Below are 26,722 nucleotides of genomic sequence, written 5' to 3' on the forward strand. Positions count from 1 at the left end.
GATTACCTTTAAGGCAGAAAGTTTGTTCATGGGATACAAAACTTGAAACATTATTCTGCAGATTGAGACCATAACCCTTGTTTTATAATTAAACAAGTTTTAATATTTCTAATTTGACCCCTCAACAAACTATAAATACTATATATGATATCCACACAATAATATCATGATATTTAAGTCCTCGAGGCAATTCATATTCTAAATTAGACCACATAAGTTTACGACTTATTTAATTGATGACATACAAATTAATATTTATAATTACATTTATGACCCCAAAAATTCCAACAATCCCCCACTGGGCCATATGTGTAAACTTAACGAGCTCAAAACTTTTGTCATCACAACCATAGGACTTTTTAAACAATCTCATCCATTAATTATATCGACATAGGATGAATGCAGTCTTTGTTGTATCTATCACAACTGAACCATCAATGATCACACATATCAATACAATCAAACGACATAGATCAATCATGAATGTGTGTCAATAAAATTACATGCAAAGTGATATATTCATGTCAGTTTTCAACTTTTCCTTCTTTACCAAAGTCAGATCAAAACCTTAACTTCAGTCAGAAAAAGTATAAAATAAACAATGAACTTTATTTCTGATCAGAAATATCCAAATACTTAAGTTTGAATAACATAACCAAACATAAAATGTATAGTACAAACTCCCACTAGATTTAGACTTCATCAGTCTGAATAACACCCATACGAGTAGTATGCTCATGGTAAACATTGGTTGGCAAACCTTTCGTAAAAGAATTTGCTATCATGGAGTTTGTGCCCATGTGTTCTATCAAAATATGTCCACTTTGTAATCTTTCTTTCAAAACAAGGAACTTGATGTTGATGTGCTTCGATTCTTTCGGCTCTTATTATTGTTGGAATACAATACAACTGATCTATTGTGCTTCGATTTTTTCGGCTCTTACTATTGTTGGAATACAATACAACTGATCTATTGTCACAAAACAATTTCAACCTTTCCTAGAATACGCAGCCTAGTGACAAAATTATTCAGTCATATTGCATGATTAGATGTCTCGTAACACACTATAAATTCAGATGTCCTGGTGGAAGAAGTTGATAGTGCTTGTTTGGCACTTCTACAAGAGATAGCTCCGCCAGCCAATAGAAAACATAGCCTGGAGTGGATCTCATGCTATCTTGGCATCTCTCGAAATCGAAGTCCGAATATCCCATTATCTCAAGATTATTCGACCTCTTATATGTGAGCATGTGATCTCAAGATCTCTTTTGATATCTCATTACACGTTTGGATGTTTTCTAGTCATCCACTACATGGTTGCTTAAATATCTGCCCAACATTCCAACAATGTACGCAATATCTGGACGCGTAGATAATTGAGAATACATAAGACTTCCTATAGCTGAAGCATAGGGAATCTTTTGCATTTCTTGAATCTCGAGACTTCCTTTAGGGCACTGTTTAATACTAAACTTGTCTCCTATAGCGATCAGGGTGTTACCTAGCTTACAACCTTGCATGTCAAATCTTTTAAGCACCTTAACGATATAACTCTTTTACGATAATCCAAGAATCCCTCGAGAATGATCTCGGTGTATTTTGATTCCTAGTACAAATGAGGCGTTACCAAGATCTTCATTTCAAAATATCTAGAGAGAAATTTTTTGGTATCATTCAACATAGATATATTGTTTGTGGCAAGTAAAATGTCATCCACATATAAAACCAGGAATATATGCTTACACCCACCGAACTAATGACACACATATATCATATACTAAATTTACCTCAAAACCAAATGAGATAATTATTTGATGAAACTTGTGGTACCATTGACAAGAAGCTTGCTTTAACCCATAGAGAACTTCTTACGTTTACAAATCATATTCTTCAGATTTCCCAATACAAAGTGTTCTGGTTGTACCATATAGATTGTTTCCTCAATTTCTCCATTTGAGAAAAGATGCTTGACATCAATCTGATGAAGTTCCATATCAAAGTGTGCGACAAGTGTCATGATTGTCCTAAAAGAGTCTTTTGATGAAACTGGAGAGAAGGTCTCTTTAAAGTCAATCATATACTTAGCATTTAGCTACAAGACATGCTTTGTACCTTTCCACATTACCTTTTGAATCTCGTTGATTTTGAAAATCCACTTACAACCAATGAGTTTCACACCTTCTGGTAATGAGACAAGTTCCCAAACTTTATTGTCTTGCATTGACTTATACTCCTCACTCATTGCATCGGCACACTTTTGAGAATTTGAATCTTGCATGGCTTGACGAACATTGAATGGATCATCCTCCGCCATACCATCATTTTCCTAATGTTCTTGGAGTAGCACCATGTAATCATTCAGAATAGCGCTCTTCTTTTCTCTAGTGGACCTCTGTAAAGACACTTGTTCTTCAGACGCTAGTTCTTGAGGTTGTTGAGTTTGTTCGGTTGGGACTTGATTGACAATGTCTTGTTGTTCTTGTATCATATCCTAATTAATGAGAGGAATACAATCTTTAACATTATCAGCATCAATGATAGGAATATGAACCATTTTTTCTTGAAGAATATTTGGAACACATTCATCCTCGAAAACAAAGTATATTACTTTATTCTTCCCCCAAACTCAATATCCTCAAAAAATACTGCAGTTCCCGTCTCAAATATTTTATTTACTTTGGGATCATAAAATTTATAGCCCCTTGATCGCTCAAAATACCCAATAAAGTAGCCACTGACTATTCTGTAGTCCAGTTTCTTTTCATGTGGTGGATATGGTCTAGCCTCAGCTGGACATACTCAAATGTTACAATGTTTTAGATTTGGCTCTCGCTCTGTGCAAAGCTCATAAGTTGTTTTAATAGCTGCTTTAGTTGGGTTGGTAGTATGTTTAGAATGTATGCTACTGTTTTTAATGCTTCTCCCCAGAGTGACTTTGGTAAAGTTGAATGGCTGATCATACTCCTTGCCATATCGTTAAGAGTCCTATTTCTTCGTTCAGCTACACCATTCATGCTTGGTGAGTCTGGCATGGTGTACTGTAGAACAATTCCACATTCCTCTAGATATTGAGCAAAAGGTCCTGGATGTTGTTCACCTGAACTATCATTCCTACCGTAGTATTCACCACCACGATCAAATCTGACTTTCTTAAATCTTTTGTCAAGTTGATTCTCGACTTCAGTCTGAAAACATACAATGTCTGTGATTTTTCATGAATAAGAATTAAGTATGTGTATCTAGAGTAATCATCAATGAATGATACAAAATATTGTTGACTATTCTAAGAAGGTGTTGGAAATGGTCCACAAATCTGTATGTATCAATTCCAATACCTATGTGGTTCCATGTGCATCCTCTTTCTTTCTTTTGGTTTATTTGACTTTGATGCATTCAACATAATTATTTAAATCTGTAAAATTATTGGAGTTCAAAATTCCATCTGATACAAGTCATTCAACTCTATTTGTTGAGATGTGTCCTAATCTCTTGTGCCATAATGCACCAGAGTTTTCATTATTACATTTACGCTTAGTACCACGTGATTCCACATTTAGGGCTTCAATAAAAGAAGCATTTTTATCAAGAATAAATTATAAGTAAACCTAGTTCCAACAACATCAGAATAGATAACCTAACATATTGTTTCCAAAATAACAACAATAACCATATCTGTTCAAGCTAGAAACAGAAACCAAATTCCGTCTAAATGACGGTACAACAAAAGTATTTATTATGTCTAAAAATAACCAGTACTTAACAACAATCTGAAATTCCCTATTGCTTCCACTTCGACTGACTAGCCATCACCTACATAAATGCATCTTTCAACATCACTTGGCTTTCGGCAGCTCAAGCAACCTTTTCTTTACACACCATGCATGGTACTTAGGACAATATTTCTTGACATGATCATCCTTATTACAGCAGAAACAATATTTCTTGTCATTATCTTGGTTGTTATTCTTTGTATATGGACCTTTAGCAACCTCATTCATTCTTTTCTTACCTTTATCTTTAGAGGTTCTTGCATAATGGATACTTTTTAGTCTTGTCTTGCTTCAATCTCTCTTCCTCTTGAACACAATATGAAATGAGCTCATTAAGAGACCATTTCTCCTTTTGACAGTTATAACTGATCTTGAACTAACTAAATTGGTTTGGAAGAGAAATCGGCACTAGATGAACAAGCACGTCTTCAGACAACTCAAGATCAAGTGCCTTCAACTGCGATGCAAGGTGGGACAGTTCCATAATATGTTCTCGAATATTTCCCTCGACTTTATACTTCATGGAAATCAAGCTTTTTCAGAATTGTCTGTTTCTGCCTTATCGTTTTTCGCAAAGCGCTTCCTCAATTTCATCGAGATATTCCTTAGCTTTGGTGACTTTTGTCTGACACCGCACCTCTAAAAGCCTTATGTATGCCGCCCTTAATGATCATAAGACTCATACGGATAGAGCGAGCTCACCTCTCATATATAGCCCTCTGTTCGAAGGAACTAGAATCCGTGATCTGTCCTGATCGCAATGTCTAGGTCCATGCAACCAAGAACAATAAGAATATTTTCTTTCTAATCCTTAAATTTGTCCCATTAAGGATCGATAATGAACTTAGGTTAGTAGATATATTAGCAACTTTTGTTGAAAAAAGAACATAATAATAATAACATAAATAACATGCTCATCTAAAAAATAATTAAATTAAATGGAAATTCTCATCTCAAGATACCTAGTGCAACATCAATATCAAGTCTTTGGACAATAATATTATTTGCAAGTGGTACTCTTATTGTAATAATCAAACATTAACAATAATACATAACAAACAAGAAACCTATCTTTACAACAAGAAACCTATCTTTGGATAAATTCAATATTTTCAAGGAAAAATAAACTAATAAAACTTTATAATTGTTACATGTTTATTATCACAAGCAAACGAATCATTTTGTCAAGAATAAATCTTCCTTTGAGCCGCGATCAACACTCCTACATATATATACTCATTTACACATTATTTAAAAAACTTAAAAAAATATCTTAATACTTCAAATAAAAAAAATTAAGTTACAATTATAGTAAATCACTTTGGTGACATATAATTGAAATCTAATTTAATCCAAAATATTAAATATCATAGAACCAAGAAATTCGACCGAAAAATAAAATTTAATCAAATACCGTGAAATAATTACCCAAGCGATTAAACAATACATTTTAAGAAACTTGTGACAAAATAATGGTGGTTAATTCAAAGTATAATTTCAAAGTCTGAAATTGCATTGACCGACCCACCGATTTCAACAAGTTTGGAATATTTTTTTATTGTTCTAATAGAAACCCATAAATCATCATAAGATCCTTAATGCAAAAATAGAACGTGAAATACTCTCAATGAAACATATCGATTGGACCGAAAAATCAAAACTTGAAATCATGAAATTATGGGAACAAAACAGACTTGGCACCGATTCAAACGTAACATTTGGAAGGAAAACAAAAGCAAATTTTGTTATCGCTAATAATGTCATTAACCGATAATAATGAATATATCCAAAATATTCCACCAGACATGTCATTTGACTGACGGCACCGAATCAATTTACATGTTGGAGGAAAGCAAAAATAATAATAATAGTTTAACTTATCACATATCACCGTTTCGGTAGAATCCATCAGAATAATCGCATTCAAAATTCATAATTCGAAACTTTTTTTTATAAAGAATCCAGCTATAAACTACGATAGATTTTATACAATTACCGAGACGAAACCTTTCCTAATAATTAATTAAAGGCAGAATATTTTCTTAATAACTTGAAATAGATTGTTCTGATTAGGGATGGCAATGACCTAGGGCGGGGACGGGTTTGCCATCTCCATCCCCAACTCCAAATTCCATCCCCACCCTATACCCGCTCCAATCCTCGATTTTTCGGGTTCAGGAAATCCCCAAATCCGAAACTTTGGAGATCAACTTCTCATCTCCGTTTCAAAAATATTAATATAACAAGACGATGACAAATTCGGAGATTTTCTCAAACCAAAACTTATTATTATCTCTTAGTATTAGAGATAATATTAATATCAATATCTATATTAATAATAATAAGATTATTAACTAAAATATTAATAATCTTATTATTATATTATTAATATTAATAATACTATTATTTTATTATTTTCGAGGTGGATTCGGGGATTTCGAGGATGAGGATAGTAATCTCATATTCACCTCAAATTATATCGGAGATTTAAAAAAATACCTGAACCCGACCCGAACCCAAACCCGAAAAAATCGAGAATCCCCATCCCCGTTTCAGGTTTTCCTCGTGAGGCCCCAAACCCGTGGGAAAGGTTGCCATCCCTGGTTCTGATACCCAATAAAGAAAACAATCCGATTGCATATCTCAACACACAATCCTCAAATGCTATTCGATTATCAAGAAACAACATATATAATAATCATAATTATGGAAACGTACTCGAATCCATGATTTTCCAGTCAATTTTCTCGATGATGACCTTCAATCTGCAGATTATCTTTATGACAAAAAGTTTTATTTATGAGGTACAAAAGTTGAAATGTTATTCTGCAGGTTGTGATCATAACCCTTGTTTTATAATTAAAAAAGTTACTTTTATCATTTCTAATTTGACATCTCAACAAACCATAAATATATATATGATATCCATCCGATAATATCATAATATTTAAACCATCAAATCAATTCTTACTCTAAATTAGACCATCATGTTTAAAGACTTATTTAATTAATGACATACAAACACTTACCATCACATTTATGACCCCAAAAATTTCAACAAAACAAACACTTAATATTTGCCCAAAATCACCAAATATATGTGGACATATATAACAAAATTAATAACTAGAAGTATACAAAACGTTTTCATAAAATATATCTTACAAAAATACACGAAAAATATAAAATATGTTTTTAAAAACTAACCTACATTTAAACAATTATCCTACAAAAATATTTTTATAATTAAAAAAGCAATGTTTTGTGATTTTCATTTTGTTATTCACCAACATATACGGGGCCTCGTATGAATTTTGTTCGAAACTCAGATCCATAGCATCCGAAGAACACAGTAAGGATGAAATTGAAAAGAACACTGCAAGAAAGTCGAGTCTTTCTAGTTATACAAATCAAAAAAAGGGGGCCGGCAGAAGATACAGCGATTACATTTTCCATCGTGGAATTACAGGCTGATTCATGCTTCTTTGATCTTCTTGGCCACAGCAAATATCGCTCCGATTACTGCTATCACCACTCCCGATATGATCAGTGAGGATTTCAGATTCTCCGCCCCCTTCTTCTCTTCTTCCTTCTTCTTCCCTTCCTCTTCTTCCTTCATCATTCAACACCAGAACGAATTAACACACAGTTCTCTAAGTCCATCGATTTCTACAAAGGGAGGGTGAGGGTCCAGATACAAATTAATTACCTTGAGGCTTTTGGAAGTAGTGAATCCAGGTTCTTTAACCTGCTGCGGCTCCACGAGTTCGCCATCCACAATAACCTCCTCCTCCGAAGAAGTCGCCATTTTCTCTCTTCTTCTGCGATAATACTTTGGCACGATTTCGATAGGAATTAATTATAGAATATATGCGGATAATGGCGTGATATTCTACAGGCCAACACGTAGCCTAAAAGATAAAACGAAAGGGACTCACCTAGCACCTTGCTCCGCTTGCCACGTATACGATCATGAGTAAATATGTCCTAATTTACTTTAAAATGATTTTAAAAAATAATGAGAAATTATATGTATTTTGGATATATTTAAAATTTATCATAAATGATATTATATTTTTATGGACTAGAAAAAAACTGAATTTGAAATCCATTCAACAAAAATTCTTTTAACAATCAATTACATAATAGATCTATTGTGAGATGATCTCACGAATCTTTATCTTTGAGACGCGTCCACCCTACCGATATTCACAATAAAAAATAATATTTTTTCATAGATGACCCAAATAAGAGATCCGTCTCATAAAATAAGACATGTGAGACTGTCTCACACAAGTTTTTGTCAATTGATTTATAATCCATTGATCTTAAAGATAAATTTAGTCATTTTTATCGAAGAATTTGTATAATTTTATTTATATGTAAATGTAACAATGTCAATTTGCATCGGAAAAAAATTCAATTTTTTCTTAAAAAAACTGTATGATTAAAATCTAACAACAATTAAAACTGCAAAAAACCAGAACATGTATGATGAGAAATGTAATTATTTTTATAAAAATATTTATTGAATTTTTAATATTTCAATCGAGAAATTCCACTATATAAAGCAACTTAGCGTTTCGGGCATAAGTCCGACGTCTGACACATCTATGCTACCTGTGTTATTTTATTAAGTTTGAGACACTTATAGTAACTAATTTTGGTATCATAATCTGTTTTAATAATTATATATATCAATAAAATGTTAAAATTTTAATGCAAGTTATATGTAGTTCAGTGGATAGAGTCATTGTTTCTTGGGGTTTAGGTTATATGTTCAATTTTTACTGAGATTATTTTTTTTATTTTTCAATTTATATACCAAAATCACAGTTCAATCCTTTACTATTTTTATAATTATATTTTGATCCTCATTTAAATATAAATCAAATGAATTACAAAAAATAATTTACAAGCATGTAATACGTGTGTCGGTGTACTAGTTCTAAGGAAAATTTGCTTGATTGGCTAAGGGTGATTTTCATTTTGATTATTATAATAAAAAAATTACAATTGAAAATAAAATAATGGGAATTAAGTATTACCCGCAACCAATGAAAAAAATAAACCACACGTTGAAAATAATTTGGATAATGCTATATTATTTGGATTCGTCAAACTATATCTCCATCACCTATCTTAAAATATGATAATAATAAATCTTAGATTCGAAGATAATGAACACTGAAAAGAAATATGTTATTCATGCAGCAATAGGAAAAAAAAGAGAGAAGAAAATTGACCCATAATATTTCCCAACTATATAACAACTAAATTGATTTATATTTATTCTTAAAAATCAGCAAGTTTAATTATTTTGGTTAAATGTCATATTGTATTCAGTATTGACAACTAGAATAATTAGGACATATCCCTGCCATTTATTTCATAATTACTCAGTGCGCAAAAATCAGTAATCGTTAATCATATCTTCAGAAACACCATACTTTAAAATATAAATATAAAAATATTTTATCTCGATATAAAATATGAAGTCTAAAACAAAAGTCCACTTGAAAAAAAAAAGTGTACAAAATTTTATCAAGGATTTTAGTTTGGTGTGCTTGGCTTGAAAATAACAAGGATTTTTGCGTGAATCTGGACGACGTATGGACAAAACTTTGGCTCAAAAAATCTTGAAGAAGCGTAGCAGAATTTTGTTGCTTCTTGTTGCTAGAGATGCTAACAAAATATGAAGTTTTTGGAGTGATTTTGATGTGGTTTTTATACTAAACGAATACCTCTATTTATGCGCCACCTCCAAAGGTTAGCTGATGTTGGTATGATATTCTTTTTTCTTGGGAAATCTCGGGATAGAAATGGGTGAACCAAATGGCTAGGAGAAAAATAGTCGAGGAAAGAGTTTGACTCTTTTTCCTTAAAACGATATTGCCCCGCCCCGATGCTCACGGTTGTTGGCAATTCGTTTCGCAAGATACAACGACTACGGCTTTAAAATAGTAGCACTACAAATTTTAAAGCCACACGAACTTGAGATATTTAGAACGCTATCAATATGGTATGCAAACTTTCTAATTTTGAATTCTAAGCGTTAAACTTAAAAATTCAATTCCAATAGTTTAAATCTTGCAAAACTTGGATGTAAGCGCAAATGCTTAAAAAACTCAAAACTAGAAGACAACTCTCAAATTTAATTCTAAAGTTCGAATTAAGCGTATAAGCTTAGAAAATTCAAACTCAAGATTTTATATTTGAAAATTTGAACTTTAAGCGCTAGTGCTTAAAATTCGCATATAGAACTAAATTAGAGAGAAAAAGGAAGAAGAGAAAAATGAGCAATGAATGCAAATGAGGGATGTGCTATTTATAGAAAATGAAAAACCTTGAATGAAGTGGTGCACTTTTTCAAAAAAGAAGAGACACACATTACCTTACAAACACTTAGCCCTTCGGCCAAGTGATTTCATGAAATCATGGTCGTGTGATTTCAATATATATATATATATATATATATATATATATATATATATATATATATATATATATATATATATATATATATATATATATATAATTTTTTCGATTCAATCTTTTCACTCGACAAAATTGAAACTCAATTAATTTCTCATTCACCCTAATTGGTAATCGAGAAATAATTTCGTTCGCCACGTAACTCGTTCGAAACATTTTATCGATTCTAAATGAGTACAAAACTCATTTTTTCTAACAATCCCCCACATAAATGAAAATTAATGCATGTGACAATGCTAACTCGACAAATAGCGTTCTAGAGAAATATTATTGCATCAGGATAGGTAGCTTTTGGCTTTGAACCTTCCTTAGTAAGATATAATCGGATTTACTTGGCAATTAGTGGACGTGATGCATTGAACTATTCGTCGTTTTGTGTAAACCAAGACAATTATATTCACACAATAACATTTCTAACATTTCATTATGTTCTCACTGTTGGGTCCATTTCGGCCATGGACACCTCTTGGTTTCGCGAGTGCTTTTCATATTGAAGCGGCCACACTTCGCACTTACGCAGGTGATCTCCTAGGAGAGTATCCCACTATACTCCAACACACGTATTAGTGTATCTTTGGAATCATTAAAGGTAAAACCTAGCCTCATACCCCTTTGTGGGCAACACCTCTTATCATAGGAATAGGTAGGAGATTTCTCCAAGGTGTTTCTACCAATCTTGTAATTTAGTTGTCCTTTTTGAACCTAGATCTTGGGATCTCCAGTCAACTAGGTTGGGTATCCACTACAAGATTTAATTTTTGGGTTTTAATCTCATTCCTCTTGATAGACAATTCATTTGATCTCTCGGTATACCTTTTGTAAGTGGATCCGCTAGATTCTCCTTTGATTTTACATAATCAATGGAGATAATGCCATTAGAGATCAATTGTCGTATAGTATTATGTCTACGACGGATTTGTCTAGACTTACCATTATATATTGTGTTTTGTGCCCTTCCAATTTCTGATTGACTATCACAATGAATTATTATTGAGGACACTGGCTTTTTCCAACAAGGGATTTCTTCTAAGAAATTTCGAAGCCACTCGGCTTCTTCTCCAGCTTTGTCTAAAGCTATAAATTCTGATTCCATCGTGGATCGAGAAATGCAAGTTTGCTTAGAAGACTTCCATGATATAGCCCCACCACCAATGGTAAATACGTAACCACTTGTGGATTTTGAATCATTTGTGTCAGATATCCAATTTGCGTCACTATAACCTTCTAGGACAGCGGGATATCTCATATATTGTAATCCATAGTTTAAGGTGTATCTTAAATATTTAAGTACCCTTATTAATGCCTTCCAATGATCATTGCTAGGATTACTTGTAAATCTGCTGAGTTTGTTTACTGCATAAGCAATATCTGGACGAGTGCAGTTCATGAGATACATCAGACTGCCTATGATCTTCGAATACTCTAATTGAGATATGGGTTCAACTTTATTTTTGGAAAGATGCAAACTTGGATCTACGGGTGTTTTGATCAAGGACATATCATTCACATTATATTTTTCCAATATTTTCTCAATATAGTGAGATTGCGACAAAACACGTCCTTCCGATGTTTTGGTGACTTTTATTCCCAAAATGACATCTACTTCTCCCATATCTTTCATATCGAAGTTTTTCATTAACATATTTTTAGTATTCTTGATGATATTAATATTGCTTCCCACAATTAACATATCATCGACGTACAAGCATACCATTACATATGCTTCAGGTGTGCCTTTGATGTAAATACATTTATCACATTCGTTAATTTTGAAGTCATTTGACAACATAGTTTTGTCGAATTTTTCATGCCATTGTTTTGGCGCTTGTTTAAGCCCATATAATGACTTAACGAGTCTACACACTTTTTTCTCTTGTCCAGGAACCATATACCCTTCGGGTTGTTCCATATATATTTCTTCCTCAAGTTCTCCATTGAGGAATGCCGTTTTCACATCCATTTGATGTATTTCTAGATTGTGTAAAGCTGCAATTGCTATCAATACACGAATATATGTTATTCTCGTCACTGGCGAGTATGTATCAAAATAATCAAGACCTTCAATTTGTATATATCCTTTGGCTAGTAATATAGCCTTATATTTTTCAATAGATCCATCGGTCTTGTATTTTATTTTAAGAATCCACTTGCATCCTAATGGTTTAGTTCCCGGAGGAAGGTCAACCAATTCCCATGTATGATTTTGCAAGATAGATTCTATCTCACTGTTCATTGCCTCCTTCCAAAAGGGGGCTTCAGAACTTGATAGTGCTTCACTAACTGTCCTTGGTTCATTTTCCAACATATAAGTTAGAAAATAAGGCCCAAAAGTCTTTGTTGTTTTAGCCCTCTTACTACGTCGTGGTTCTTGTTGTTCTTCTTGAACTCCACTGCTCGTAGTTTCATAAGTCCTTTTTCGAGAACTTATTTCTTTACTTTCTTTACATGGAAATGTTGTTTCAAAGAAGACAGCATTCCTTGATTCAATAATTGTTCCTTCGTGCACATCGCTTATTTCAGATTTATGTACCAAAAATCGATATGCACTACTATTATTTGCATATCCAATAAATATGCAATCTATTGTCTTAGGTCCAATTTTTACTTGTTTTTGTTTTGGCACTTCAACTTTTGCCAAACACCCCCACACTTTTAAATATTTGTAAGAAGGCTTGTGGCCTTTCCATAATTCGTAAGGAGTTTCGTCCTTAACTTTGTGTGGAATTTTATTAAGAATGTAGTTGGCTGAAAGGATTGCTTCCCCCCACAAGTTTTGGGGTAATCCTGAACTCAATAACATTGCGTTCATCATTTCTTTGAGAGTGCGATTTTTCCTTTCAGCAATACCATTTGATTGTGGTGAATATGGCGCAGTAGTTTGATGAATAATGCCACTTTCGCAACAAAATTCGTCAAATGGTGCTCCATATTCTCCACCTCTATCACTGCGAATAATTTTTATTCGTTTAGTCAATTGGTTTTCAACTTCATTCTTATAGTGTTTAAACACTTCGAGAGCCTCATCTTTGCTACGTAGCAAATAAACATAACAATACTTTGTGCAATCATCAATGAAAGTAATGAAATAATTTTTTCCTCATCTAGTTTGCACAAACTTCAAATCACATAAATCAGTGTGAATTAACTCTAGAGGTGCTGTATTTCTTTCCACGGATGGAAAACGAGGCCTTTGTAAATTTTGCCTCTACACAAATCTCACATTTGTGTTTTATGTTTACGTCAATTGAAGACAATAATTTTAAATTTACTAGCTTACGTAGTGAATTATAACTTACATGACCCAAACGATCATGCCATAAATCGCACGACTCAACCAAGTAAATAGAATTGGTACTTTTATTGCATTAGTACATTCATCGCATTTAGTTTGAAAAGGACTCTTTTCTAGATAGCCTTTTCCTACAAACATATCATTCTTTGATAGTACAAATTTGCTAGAATGAAACACCAGCCTAAATCCAGCCTTGACAAGTGCTGATCCCGACACAAGGTTCTTTCGAATATCCGGAACATGTAGCACATCAATAAGAGTTAGTTATTTGCCGGATGTCATCTTGAGCACCACCTTTCCAAGTCCCACGATTTTTGACGTAGTAGAGTTACCCATGAAGAGTTGTCGTCCAGTAATCGGGGTATAGGTAGAGAACATTTCCTTTTCGGCGCAAACATGCCTTGTTGCTCCTGTGTCGATGAACCATTATTTTGGATTGTCCACTAGATTGGCTTCAAACACAACAGCGGAAAGCCTGAGATCCGACATGTCATTTGACAATTTCTCATCTTCGGTGATGTTCACTTGGTCCCTTGGCTTCTTTTGATTACCTTTCCTTTCTCGGCAATCTCGTGCCAAATGGTTAGGCTTGCCACAATTATAACAATTTCCTTTAAACTTTTTGGCCTTTCCTTTCTTTGGACCATTTCCTTGGTGCTTTCTCTTCTTGCTAGAGTTTTGTTCCACCAAATTTTCTTTCGCCTCAAAATTGCTCTTTCCGGCCTTCCTTTCGGATGCTCTGTCCTCCTCCTCAATTCTTAGGCGCACAATCAAGTCTTCAAGATTCATCTCTTTGCGTTTATGCTTGAGATAATTCTTAAAATCTTTCCACATAGGAGGCAACTTTTCAATCATGGCCACCACTTGGAATGAATCACTAAGGTTCATTCCTTCCGAATGAATTTCTTGCAGAATTACTTGTAACTCTTGCACTTGGGTCATAATCGGTTTGGAATCGATCATCTTGAAATCCAAGAATCGTCCGACAATGAATTTCTTCAAGCCGACATCCTCAAATCTATACTTCTTGTCAAGTGACTCCCACAATTCTTTTGCCGTTTGCACTTGACAATACACATTGGAGAGTGCATTGTCTAGTCTATTCAAGATATAGTTTTTGCATAGAAAGTCGCTATGATTCCATGCATCAACGGCTGCCCTTTTTTGAGTATTTTGTTCTTCTTCGTACACAGTAGGCGGATCTTCTTTTAGGAATTTTGCCAAAGCCAAGGTGGTCAAGTAGAAAAGCATTTTTTGTTGCCACCGCTTGAAATCAGTACCATGGAACTTTTCAGGTTTTTCTCCATGATGGACAGTTGGAGTCGTTGTACTTGTTGAGTCCATTTTGGTTCTACTATCGTTTTAAGATTGTTGGTATGATATTCTTTTGACTTGGGAAATTTGGGGATAGATATGGGTGAACCAAATGGCTAGGAGAAAAATAGTCGAGGAAAGAGTTTGACTCTTTTTCCTTAAAACGATATTGTCCCGCCCCGATGCTCACGGTTGTTGGCAATTCGTTTCTCAAGATACAACAACTACGGCTTTAAAATAGTAGCACTACAAATTTTAAAGCCACACGAACTTGAGATGTTTAGAACGCTATCAATATGGTATGCAAACTTTCTAATTTTGAATTCTAAGCGTTAAACTTAAAAATCCAATTCCAAGAGTTTAAATCTTGCAAAACTTGGATTTAAGCGCAAATGCTTAAAAAACTCAAAACTAGAAGACAACTCTCAAATTTAATTCCAAAGTTCGAATTAAGCGTATAAGTTTAGAAAATTCAAACTCAAGATTTTATATCTTGAAAATTTGAACTTTAAGCGCTAGTGATTAAAATTCGCATATAGAACTAAATTAGAGAGAAAAAAGAAGAAGAGAAAAATGAGCATGAATGAAAATGAGGGATGTGCTATTTATAGAAAATGAAAAGCCTTGAATGAAGTGGTGCACTTTTTCAAAAAAGAAGAGACACCCATTACCTTACAAACACTTGGCCCTTCGGCCAAGTGATTTCATGAAATCACTATATATATATATATACCTTCTTTATAGCCATAAAATCAATTTTTTATGGACAATAATCAACCTTCAAGAGGCTGTTTAAATCTAATTGTAACATGTGTCAAAAGGCCCTTGAAATTTCAATTATGGGATTGTAAACAAGTTGAGCATGGGCCGCGCATTTTGAATTATTTGAACCTAAATTCTTGGGTCTTTACATCTCTTCTTCTTTATTGGAAGTTTCATTATCGAAATTTGATGTTACTTGTTCTTAAAAAAGATAGGAAAATATTCTCACATCTACTCTTCTAATTCCTATGTATCTTTTTTTCGATATGATTAGAGCATTGTACCTGGACTCTATCTCAGCACTTGCTCCTTTGTGTCCACAATTCGAATAGGAACTTCTTTGTATTTTAATTCTCAATTTAAGTTTTTTTTTTTCCATTCTTGCTGCCATAAGAAGAGTCAAAACTTATTGTATTACCATTTTCTCAATACCCACATGTATCTCATAAATTACTTTATTTATATAAGGTCGTAGTATACTTGTTATCTCAAAATAATATAAATTTCGTAACCTGGATATATTGTTTCCCACATTAATATTAATCGATATATTTCAAGATCCTACATATTTAAAATCAGCTCTTACATTCTTAAGAACATAAATTTAATCTCAGTTAACTATTGATACAAAAATCAACTTCTATTTTGAAATACAAAAAAACTTATTATTGTTGAAAAATAATTTAAAATGTGTGTATTGAATATATGAATGTTGAATATTTGAATGTTGAAAATAAGAGTTGTAAATATTGAAAATTAGTGTGTGATGATGTAGGTGATGATGAATTTTATTTTTGGATTATGTGTAAAGAAACTCTATAAATAGATCTCTCATTTGTGAAGAAAATCACAATTGAGTAGAGAGAAAAATATTATAAAGTGTGTAGTTTGGTAAATTTTGAGAGTTTGATATTTTTACTTTTTACCATAAATTTTTATTTTTTCACAACACGTTATCAGCACGAAGCTCTAAAAGTCCTACATATTTTTCCAAGCTCCAAACAGAAGAAAAATGTAACAAAAGTAATTATATTTATTTTACTGTTATTTATTTATTATGTATTTATTTAATATACAATATAATGTTATTATTAGAAATAATAAAAATAAATTTTTCATAAACTTGTTATAAATACTGGGAGGATGTTAAGACGACATCCCACACTCCCGGTAAGGGATACGACAAGTATAAAAGCCTAAGGTTTTTAAATAAAATAAATTATGATACTCATTATAATATTATGATATGATATACATAATTATTTAAACATGTCTAATATTATATATGCCATATTATTACCATAAAATTATACAAATACATACTTTTATTTTTTTTATACACCAACGGTCATAAATGGTAAAAAACGGCTAGTTTTTGCCCTATAAATATGATCTCACAAACACATTCAATCACTCCAACTTTCTCTTCTTCTCTAAAAATTATTCATCATCAAATTTTTCGAAGAAAAAAAGAAGATGACTTTCTCAAGGATATTTTTAATTATTTTGGTTATCATACTCACGAGTCTTGTATTTATCGGAGAATATCCTCCTCGTGCGTTTTCTTTATTTTTACAAATACTTGTACTTGTTGTTTATCCGTTACTTTGTATTGCAATATTTATTAACTAATAAAATGTATCGTAATTTTTTTAGTACCACCATGTCAAATTTAACAAAGCTCGAATTTGTTGCGCTCGACATCACGGGAAAGAATTATATGCCATGGACTCTAGATGTAGAAATGCATCTTAAGTCATTGGGTCTAAGCGAGACCATTAAAGAAAATGGTATATGCACGTCACAAGAAAAGGCAAGAGCCATGATATTTTTGCGTCGACATCTCGACGATGGATTGAAATGTGAATATATGACTGAAAAAAATCCCATGGCTTTAAAAGAAAGATTCGAACATATAAGAGAAGTTATACTTCCGACCGCCCGGGATGAATGGAATACATTGAGATTCCAAGACTTTAAAAAAAGTCAATGATTACAATTCGGCGATACATAGAATAATCTCGCAATTAAAATTTTGTGGACATGAGGTCACAGAATCTGAGATGCTTGAAAAAATATTTTCCACGTTTCATGCATCAAATATTACTCTACAACAACAATATAGAGTACGTGGATTCGCGAGATATTCTAAACTCATCGCCTGTCTTCTTGTGGCGGAAAAAAAGCAACGAGCTATTAATGAGAAATCATCAGTCCCGACCCACTTGATCAACAGCATTTCCAGAAGTAAATGCTGTAAGTAAAAATGAATTTAAACCTGGAAACCAAAATCAATTTCAAAGACAAGGTTTTGGTCGAGGTCGAGGTCGTGGACGTGGACGTGGACGTGGAATTGGTCGTGGTCGTGGATGCGGCCGTGGTTTTGAAAATAATAGAGATAGTTATTTTTATAACTCATCTCAAAACAACGTCCCAAACCATCCACAGAAAAGACATCATGAGAATACAAGTGTTAATGAGAATCACTCAAAAAGATATGAAAGTTTTTGTTACAGATGTGGTACTCCAGGACATTGGTCCAAAGTTTGTCGAGCCCCTGAGCACCTTTGTAAACTTTATAAAGAATCATTAAAGGGGAAAGAAAAAGAGACCAACTTCACTGAACGCAGTGACCATTTGAGTGATTCAACTCATTTTGATGCTGGTGATTTTATGAATGATTTCTCTGGAAATGATCAATATGTTGGTGGGATAGAAATGAACAATATTGATGCTGCAGATTTTCTCAACGATTTCTCTGAAAATGAACAATATAATGGTAGAATATAAATGTACAATAATTTATTTTTCATGTATTCATAGAATAATGTTTTATTGTATAATTATGATATGTGTTATATTTAAATATATATTGCCAGTAATTTATTTCATTGCATATTTTTTTGAAGTTCAAATATGGAAAATGTTATGAGCAAAGCTGAAGTTTGCATTCCCGATAGTGGTACAGCGCACACTATCCTCCGAGATAAAAGATATTTCTTGGAACTAAAACCAACAAAAACAACGGTGAATACAATATCAGGTCCTGTAGACTTGATTAAAGGATGTGGTAAAACACAATTTTTGTTACCTAATGGTACAAAATTTTTGATCAATGATGCTTTATATTCACCACAATCGAAAAGAAATTTGTTGAGTTTTAATGATATATATTCCCATGGGTATGATACTCAAACAATAAATGAAGGGAATGAGAAATATATGTGTCTTATCACATATAAATCAGGAAAGAAATATGTGATTGAAAAACTACCAATGCTCCCTACTGGATTGCATTATACACATATAAGTCCCATTGAATCAAACATGGTAGTTGATAATTCTTCGATATTAACCAATTGGCATGATCGATTGGGACATCCTGGTTCAACAATGATGCGAAGAATTATAGAAAATACACATGGTCATCCACTGAAAGACCAGAAGATCTTTCAGAATAATAAGTTTCAATGTAAAGCATGCTCTCTTGGAAAACTTATAATAAGACCATCACCAGTCAAAATCCAAACTGAATCACCAATGTTTCTTGAACGTATTCAGGGTGATATTTGTGGACCAATCCATCCACCATGTGGACCATTCAGATACTTTATGGTATTGATTGATGCCTCCAGCAGATGGTCACATTGTATGTTTATTGTCAACTCGAAATGTTGCATTTGCAAGATTACTTGCTCAAATAATAAAATTGAGGAATCAGTTTCCCGATTATACAATCAAGAAAATTAGACTTGATAATGCTGGTGAATTTACTTCTCAGACTTTTAATGATTATTGTATGTCTATGGGAATCATTGTTGAGCATCCTGTTGCTCATGTACATACACAGAATGGATTGGCTGAATCATTGATTAAACGTCTGCAAATGATTGCTAGACCAATGATTATGAAAACAAAGCTCCCTATTTCTATATGGGGACATGCAATTTTACATGCTGCTTCATTAATTCGCATCAGACCAAGTGCATATCATAAATACTCCCCATTACAGCTTGCATTTGGTAAAGAACCAGACATTTCTCATCTGAGAATTTTTGGATGTATGGTGTATGTGCCTATTGCACCACCACAACGAAAGAAAATGGGACCTCAAAGAAAGGTTGGAATTTATATCGGTTATGATAGTCCATCAATCATTCGATATCTTGAACCTCAGACAGGCGACGTGTTCACAGCACGTTTTGCTGATTGTCATTTTAATGAGGAAATCTTTCCAATGTTAGGGGGAGAACAGAAACATACCGAAAAGGAAATTACATGGTATGTATCATCATTGTTACATCTGGATCCAAGAACAAAACAATGTGAAAAAGATGTACAACAAATTGTACACTTGCAAAGAATAGCAAATCAAATACCAGATGCATTTGCAGACACAAAAGGGGTAACTAAATCATATATACATGCTGCAAATGCCCCTGCTCGAATTGAAATTCTAAAGAAACAAATGGAAGATACTCATGATGTCATTAAACGCCTGAAGCGTGGAAGGCCAGTCGGTTCCAAGGATAAAAATCCTCGAAAAAGAAAATTCATAGAGAAACACGATGATCACAAAATAAAGAATGATATTTCTGAAGAAACACATGATGATCACAAAATAGAGAATGATGTTCCTGAAGAAACACATGATGATGAAAATGTTCTGTCAGAACCACAAACTGACGAGAATCATGAAATCTCTATCAATTACATTAATACTGGAAAAATATGGAACCGAAAAGATATAGATGAAATTGATGATATCTTTTCTTATAATGTGGCAATCGACATCATAAATGATAACGAAGATCATGAACCAAAATCTTTTGGTGAATGTAAAAATCGGTAGGAATGGATAAAATGGAAAGAAGCCATCCAGGTTGAATTAGATTCGCTAAACAAACGTAATGTTTTTGGACCTATAGTCCTTACACCTGAAGGTGTAAAACCTGTTGGATACAAATGGGTTTTTATTCGAAAGCGAAATGAGAAAAATGAAATAGTAAGATATAAAGCTCGACTTGTTGCACAAGGTTTTTCTCAAAGGCTTGGAATTGATTATGAAGAAACGTATTCTCCTTTGATGGATGCAATTACGTTTCGATATTTGATTAGCTTGGCGATATCTGAAAATCTAGAAATTCGTCTTATGGATGTTGTTACAGCTTACTTATATGGATCACTTGATTGTAATATTTATATGAAAATCCCTGAAGGATTTAAGATGCATGAAGCACAAAGTTCAAAACCCAGGGAATGTTATTATGTGAAATTACAAAAATCATTATATGGGTTAAAGCAATCAGGTCGAATGTGGCATAATCGACTAAGTGATCACTTGATGAAAAAGGGATATGTAAATAATTCAATATGCCCTTGTGTTTTCATTAAGAAAACAACAACCGGATGCGTAATTATTGCTGTATATGTTGATGATTTAAACATCATTGGAACGAATAAGGAAATTCAAGAAGTTGTGTCATACTTGAAGGAAGAATTTGAAATGAAGGATCTTGGAAAAACCAAGTATTGTCTGGGTTCACAAATTGAACAAAATGAATGTGGAATGTTTGTTTACCAGACAAATTATACAGAAAAGATCCTTAAACATTTTAATATGGATAAATCAAATCCTTTAAGTACTCCAATGGTTGTTAGATCATTAAACATAGAAAAGGATTCATTCCGTCCATGTGAAGATGATGAAGATATTCTTGGTCCAAAAGTACCATATCTAAGTGCCATCGGTGCCCTTATGTACCTTACAAATTGTACAAGGCCTGATATATCTTTTGCCGTAAATTTATTGGCAAGATTTAGCACATATCCAACAAAGAGACACTGGAACGGAATTAAACATATATTCCGTTATCTACGAGGAACGACAGACTTGGGACTTTTGTATTCAAAAGATGCTAATCCAAGTATAATTGGTTATGCCGATGCTGGATACTTATCTGATCCACACAAGGCACGTTCCCAAACTGGATATGTATTTACTCGTGGAGGCACTGCAATATCTTGGCGTTCACAGAAACAAACGTTCGTAACAACTTCATCAAATCATGCCGAGATTATTGCACTACATGAAGCAAGTCGTGAATGTGTGTGGTTAAAATCAATGACCCAACATATCCAATCTCATGCGGATTATCATTCGATGAGAAGCCTGTGATACTATATGAAGATAATGCTGCATATGTTGCTCAAATGAAAGAAGGATACATAAAAAGCGACAGAACTAAACATATTCCTCCTAAGTTCTTCGCATTCACCAAGGAGCTTGAGAAGAATAAATGTATTGATGTTCGTCACATTCAATCAAGTGAAAATTCATCAGATCTCTTCACAAAGGCGCTTCCTACGTCAATATTCAGAAAGCACATATATAATATTGGGATGCGCAATCTACGAAATTTGTGAAGAATTGTTCGTGTCAACATGAGGGGGAGTTTACGTGACTGCACTCTTTTTTCCTTACTATGGTTTTTATCCCAATGGGTTTTTCCTAGTAAGGTTTTTAACGAGGCAGTACAAAAACACGTAATGAAGACATCATCGTATCATGATCATCATCACAAGGGGGAGTGTTGAAAAAAAATTTAAAATGTGTGTATTGAATATTTGAATGTTGAATATTTGAATGTTGAAAATAAGAGTTGTAATTATTGAAAATTAGTGTGTGATGATGTAGGTGATGATGAATTTTATTTTTGGATTATGTGTAAAGAAACTCTATAAATAGATCTCTCATTTGTGAAGAAAATCACAATTGAGTAGAGAGAAAAATATTATAAAGTGTGTAGTTTGGTAAATTTTGAGAGTTTGAGATTTTTACTTTTTACCATAAATTTTTACTTTTTCACAACAATTATATAATTATTATATCATATTTTCACCTAGTAGTTTTTCATAAATAAATTTTTGTTCCTCCCGAGTCAAATCTCATCGTAAGTCGAATGCTTAAGTCAACTTATCTTTGATATGTATATTCCCAATACGGCAATACTCATCATTTTCGTTAAATTCGATAAAAATTCGACAAATAGTACAATAAACGGGTTGAACAAGATTTTTCGAGAAATTTTACAAAAATGAAAAGTTCGGAGATTTTGATACTAATGCAAAGCCTACATCATAAGGTTTCCAAAATATTTTATAGAATCAAGTTCTGAATTTTTTACGCAAAATTATGAGCTCTAAAAGAATTTCCAAATATGAAAAAATACCTAGGAGCTAATACACATGTATCTCGAATTTTTGGCGTTGAGGCACTTTTCGAGGGCCCTTAGTTGTCCGGGGCTCGAATTTATGGCTCTAAGGCGCTTTTTGGCATCACTAAGGCGTCTTTAGCTCGAATTTCTGGCGTTGAGGCGCCTCGTAGACCGCGCTTAAGCACATCTCTGTGCAACTTAATACTAAAATAAACACTAACGTGTCTGAACTTCTTCCAACCAGATTATGAATCTTGCAGTTTTGATACCACTTAAATTTTATTGAGATCGATGCATGATATCAGCGTTATTTAATAATCATACAATCATAAACAATAAGTCTCAGAAGTATAAAATTTCCAAACAAGTCTATTTATTTCATGAAATGGAATATTTCTTTATAACTCCAAAATAACAAAATGCTTTACAAGAGCGGAATATAAAACATAATCTAACAAAAAGAATCTAAACGAGAACGGTGTTATTGTAACATGTGTCAAAATGCTCTTTCAAATTTCAAATGTGGGCTTGTAAACAAGCGCTGCAAAGTTTGAATTTTTTGAGTCTAAATCCATTGGCGGGTTGTCCATCACTTGGGACTAGTAAATGTACTAAATCAAATTAAATATATCATATTAAATTTGGAGTTGATTTGTTCTCTTATTAGAATTTGGGTTATATAACTTTAGCTAGATTAAATTGATTAAATGAAATAAGGTAAAATATTAAATCTAAATAAATAAAACAACAAAAATTTGCCAATATGTCAAACTTAATGTAGTTAATACTGAGGAAAAATTCAAATTCAAGTTAAAGAACTAAGACCAAAATATTCACACATTAAACTACAATTAACTATCTAATCCTCGTACAATCACGATAAAATCCCCTAAATTGATTATTGATACATTTCTATAGTTAATTTTCCTACTAACAACTATTATTTCTAGTCAGTTTAATCTAAATAGTCACCTGAAATAATATTTTTGTATTACTATGAAAGAAATTAGTTAATTAAATACTAATTATTGTTAAGTAGCCCATATTTATTAGAGAAAACACTTTTACTCTTATATATTTCTATTTACGATTTCAATAATCTATATTATCTAATTTAATATTAATATGTTATATATTTTTGTTAATTTACTTATTGCAATTTTAGTCTTTTTAATTTTGATACTAACGTCGACATGACGTTGATATGATACGCTAACAACTCATATGAAAATTGACTAAAATTAAAAGATAAACAACAACAAAAATGACTAGGGATGTAAATGAACCAAACGGTTTGCGAGCTATTCGAAGCTCGGCTAGATAAAAAGTTCGTTTGAGTTTGTTTGTTAATCATATCAAACCAAGCCCAAGCTCGATTTTGAGCTCGAAAATTTAATCAAACCAAGCTCAAGCCTAAGGATATTCGGCTCGTGAGTTCGCAAACATGTTTGATAATAGGCTCGTGAGCTCGAGCTCGAGCTCGGCTCGTTTAGGTGGCTCATACTCGAACTCGAACTCGGCTCGTTTAGGTGGCTCACAAACATGATTTTGGAATGTTCAATAATATACTTATTTATGTTTTTTTTTCTCTTATTTGTGTCGTTTTGGTTATTTATGAATGAATTTACATTTTTATGTCTGATTTGAAATTTTTTTAGATATATTTAATTTTTAACAAGCTCGATTCAAACTCAAACTCGAGCTCCATTCTATGTTTATCGAGCTCGAAAACGAGACGAGCTCAAGCCAGGATTGTTAAACATGTTAAACGAGCTATTAATGAATCAAGCTCGAGCCAGGATTGTTAAACATGTTAAACGAGCTTTTAACGAGCCGAGCTCGAGCCTGGCTTGATTAACATGATAAACGAGCTTTTAACGAGCCGAGCTCGAGCTTTTAACTGAGCTCAGTAATTTCAATACAAACCAAACTCGAGCCTGATAATAGAAGCTCGAATCGAGCTCGAGCCTCAAACAGTTTTAAACAAATCAAGCTCAAGTCTGATACTGTTTGGTTTGGTTTGGATCGTTTACATCCCTAAAATTGACCAACACTAAAATGAAACAAACCTGCGGATCAAAGTAATCAATATATTTAAGATTCATTGAAATAATCAGAAATAGAAAAGAAACAGACTAAAAAGTTAGGCTTCATAAAAATGAATGATCACTTTACAATGCGCAATAAATTGTTTTCAAGATACATGCAATTTAATTCCTCTAGCTAAGAAACCAAAAAAGAAGAAATAAAATCAAACTCTTACAAAGAAGATGCTGAGTTCAGGTCCGCTATTCCCATCTGGATTCATCATGTAATAAGTTTCCGAGTCCTTCGACCCCACCATCCTCTCAAAGTAAGCCCGCATATATGTCAGCTCACCCTCCGCCGCTGCCGCCCCAGTCTCATCGTCGTTTCCCGGCAGAACTCCGGCTCCCATAGACACCGCATGCAGCATTTTCATCACTTTCAAATCATCATCCGTCGGCTCTCTCTTCACAGCATACCCGACTTTCCTCCCATTACAGTACATCGTCCAGATGGGCTCTGCCAGAAGCTTGACCTTCTCTGAATGGTTTTTTTCGCACTCGAGAGCGATTCTCACGAGCCCTAATCCCATATCTTGCAGAAGCTTTCCTGTTTGAATGGAAAGCTCAAGCACAAGAATTGGTAAGCATTTCGAGTTTTCTTGGATGGATAGATTTACACGGGATTTTCGGTGGCCGAAGAGGGTTCCAGTCATCTGCTTTCCGCCGTGGAGGTGGCCGTCGTGCATCCGGTTAGTGTGGATGGGCACCGGCATCTTGCATGGCGGGTTGATCACAGGGAATGACCGAAAAAGTGACTTGACTCGCCGGAAAAGTTTGGTGGATTTTGACTGAGCCTTTTTGTTGGAGGCTGGTTGGAGGGAGACTTGAGGTCTGGTCGGTGATTGGTCCGGTGCCACCGCGTTCGATGCCGTTGTGTGGAGCGGAGGAGAATGGTTGCGGGGCGTCGGAGTTTTGAGTCTTGGTGTTGGCATTTTGCGATTTGGGAAATGGAAAATATAGGAGCGGCATGTTATACGTTACATATATGGGTATTGGTATTTAAGGTGTGTTTTCATATCGTGTTTATCAAATTGTGCTTTGAGGGAAGCACGTTTTTTGTTGACTTTTTTTATTCTTTTTTATTTTCTAGGTTGGTGGAAATTTTTAAATTTAAAATAAATTCAATGGATTGTTGCAAATGTTTTGCTTATTTTTGGCAACTATATGCTTCATTTACTTGGCTAAATACTTATATTTAGATAATAAAATATTTCACTAAGCTAACATTTTCAGAAATTTAATCTGGAGAAAAAAAATTCATCGTAATTAATGTAAGTTTAAATTATATATTTACGTCAATAACTTTTAGCTCATCTGATCAACGTTCAACATATTAATTTGTTATTTTTATGTTGTTAATTTCCATAGCTCAGAAGCAAATATAAATTAATTAAGGTATGAAATTTATAATGAAGTGCATTCAAAACTGATCAACGAATTAAAACAGCATTATATGCTTTAGAGACCAAAGTGTGGAACAATACAACAATTTGGCTTGTATAATATTTCGAAGCAATTTTTTTAAAAGAGAAATATTACCATAAAAGGCGAGAATACATTAATTGGTCACTTCGTGGTGATCCTCACGTCGAGTACGTACCTATACTTTTACCTCTTTTCCAAATTAAACTTGATTTCTACCAATAATCTTTTGTTGATAAGATCTCGACAACCCTACCGATGGATAATGAAAAATCTAAAATCGAGTTCTGGTTCGATATCTAATTGTAACAATTTCCCACTCGACCGAAAAATACCTATAATTTAAATAATAATAACAAACA

The 26,722-nt window shown here is 33.4% G+C and overlaps 2 protein-coding genes across 2 annotated transcripts; both read right to left on the reverse strand.

The window, feature by feature from the left end:
* Positions 1–13,984: 13,984 nt before the first annotated feature.
* LOC140824313 (uncharacterized) lies at positions 13,985–14,902 on the reverse strand. Its single transcript, XM_073185914.1, has one exon. The coding sequence runs from the start codon at positions 14,900–14,902 to the stop codon at positions 13,985–13,987; it is 918 nt and encodes a 305-aa protein (XP_073042015.1).
* Positions 14,903–24,987: 10,085 nt separating this feature from the next.
* Positions 24,988–25,886, reverse strand: LOC140824709 (protein MIZU-KUSSEI 1-like). Its single transcript, XM_073186253.1, has one exon. It carries the CDS (start codon positions 25,868–25,870, stop codon positions 25,103–25,105), a length of 768 nt encoding a protein of 255 aa, XP_073042354.1. The 5' UTR covers positions 25,871–25,886; the 3' UTR covers positions 24,988–25,102.
* Positions 25,887–26,722: the final 836 nt, after the last annotated feature.

This window comes from Primulina eburnea, chromosome 2, assembly GCF_022965805.1.
Source record: "Primulina eburnea isolate SZY01 chromosome 2, ASM2296580v1, whole genome shotgun sequence".
NCBI lineage: Eukaryota > Viridiplantae > Streptophyta > Magnoliopsida > Lamiales > Gesneriaceae > Primulina > Primulina eburnea.

Bases quoted from the DNA above. Each gene is read 5' to 3' on its own strand.
- LOC140824709 (XM_073186253.1), bottom strand. From the start codon at position 25,870: ATGCCAACACCAAGACTCAAAACTCCGACGCCCCGCAACCATTCTCCT.
- LOC140824313 (XM_073185914.1), bottom strand. From the start codon at position 14,902: ATGGACTCAACAAGTACAACGACTCCAACTGTCCATCATGGAGAAAAA.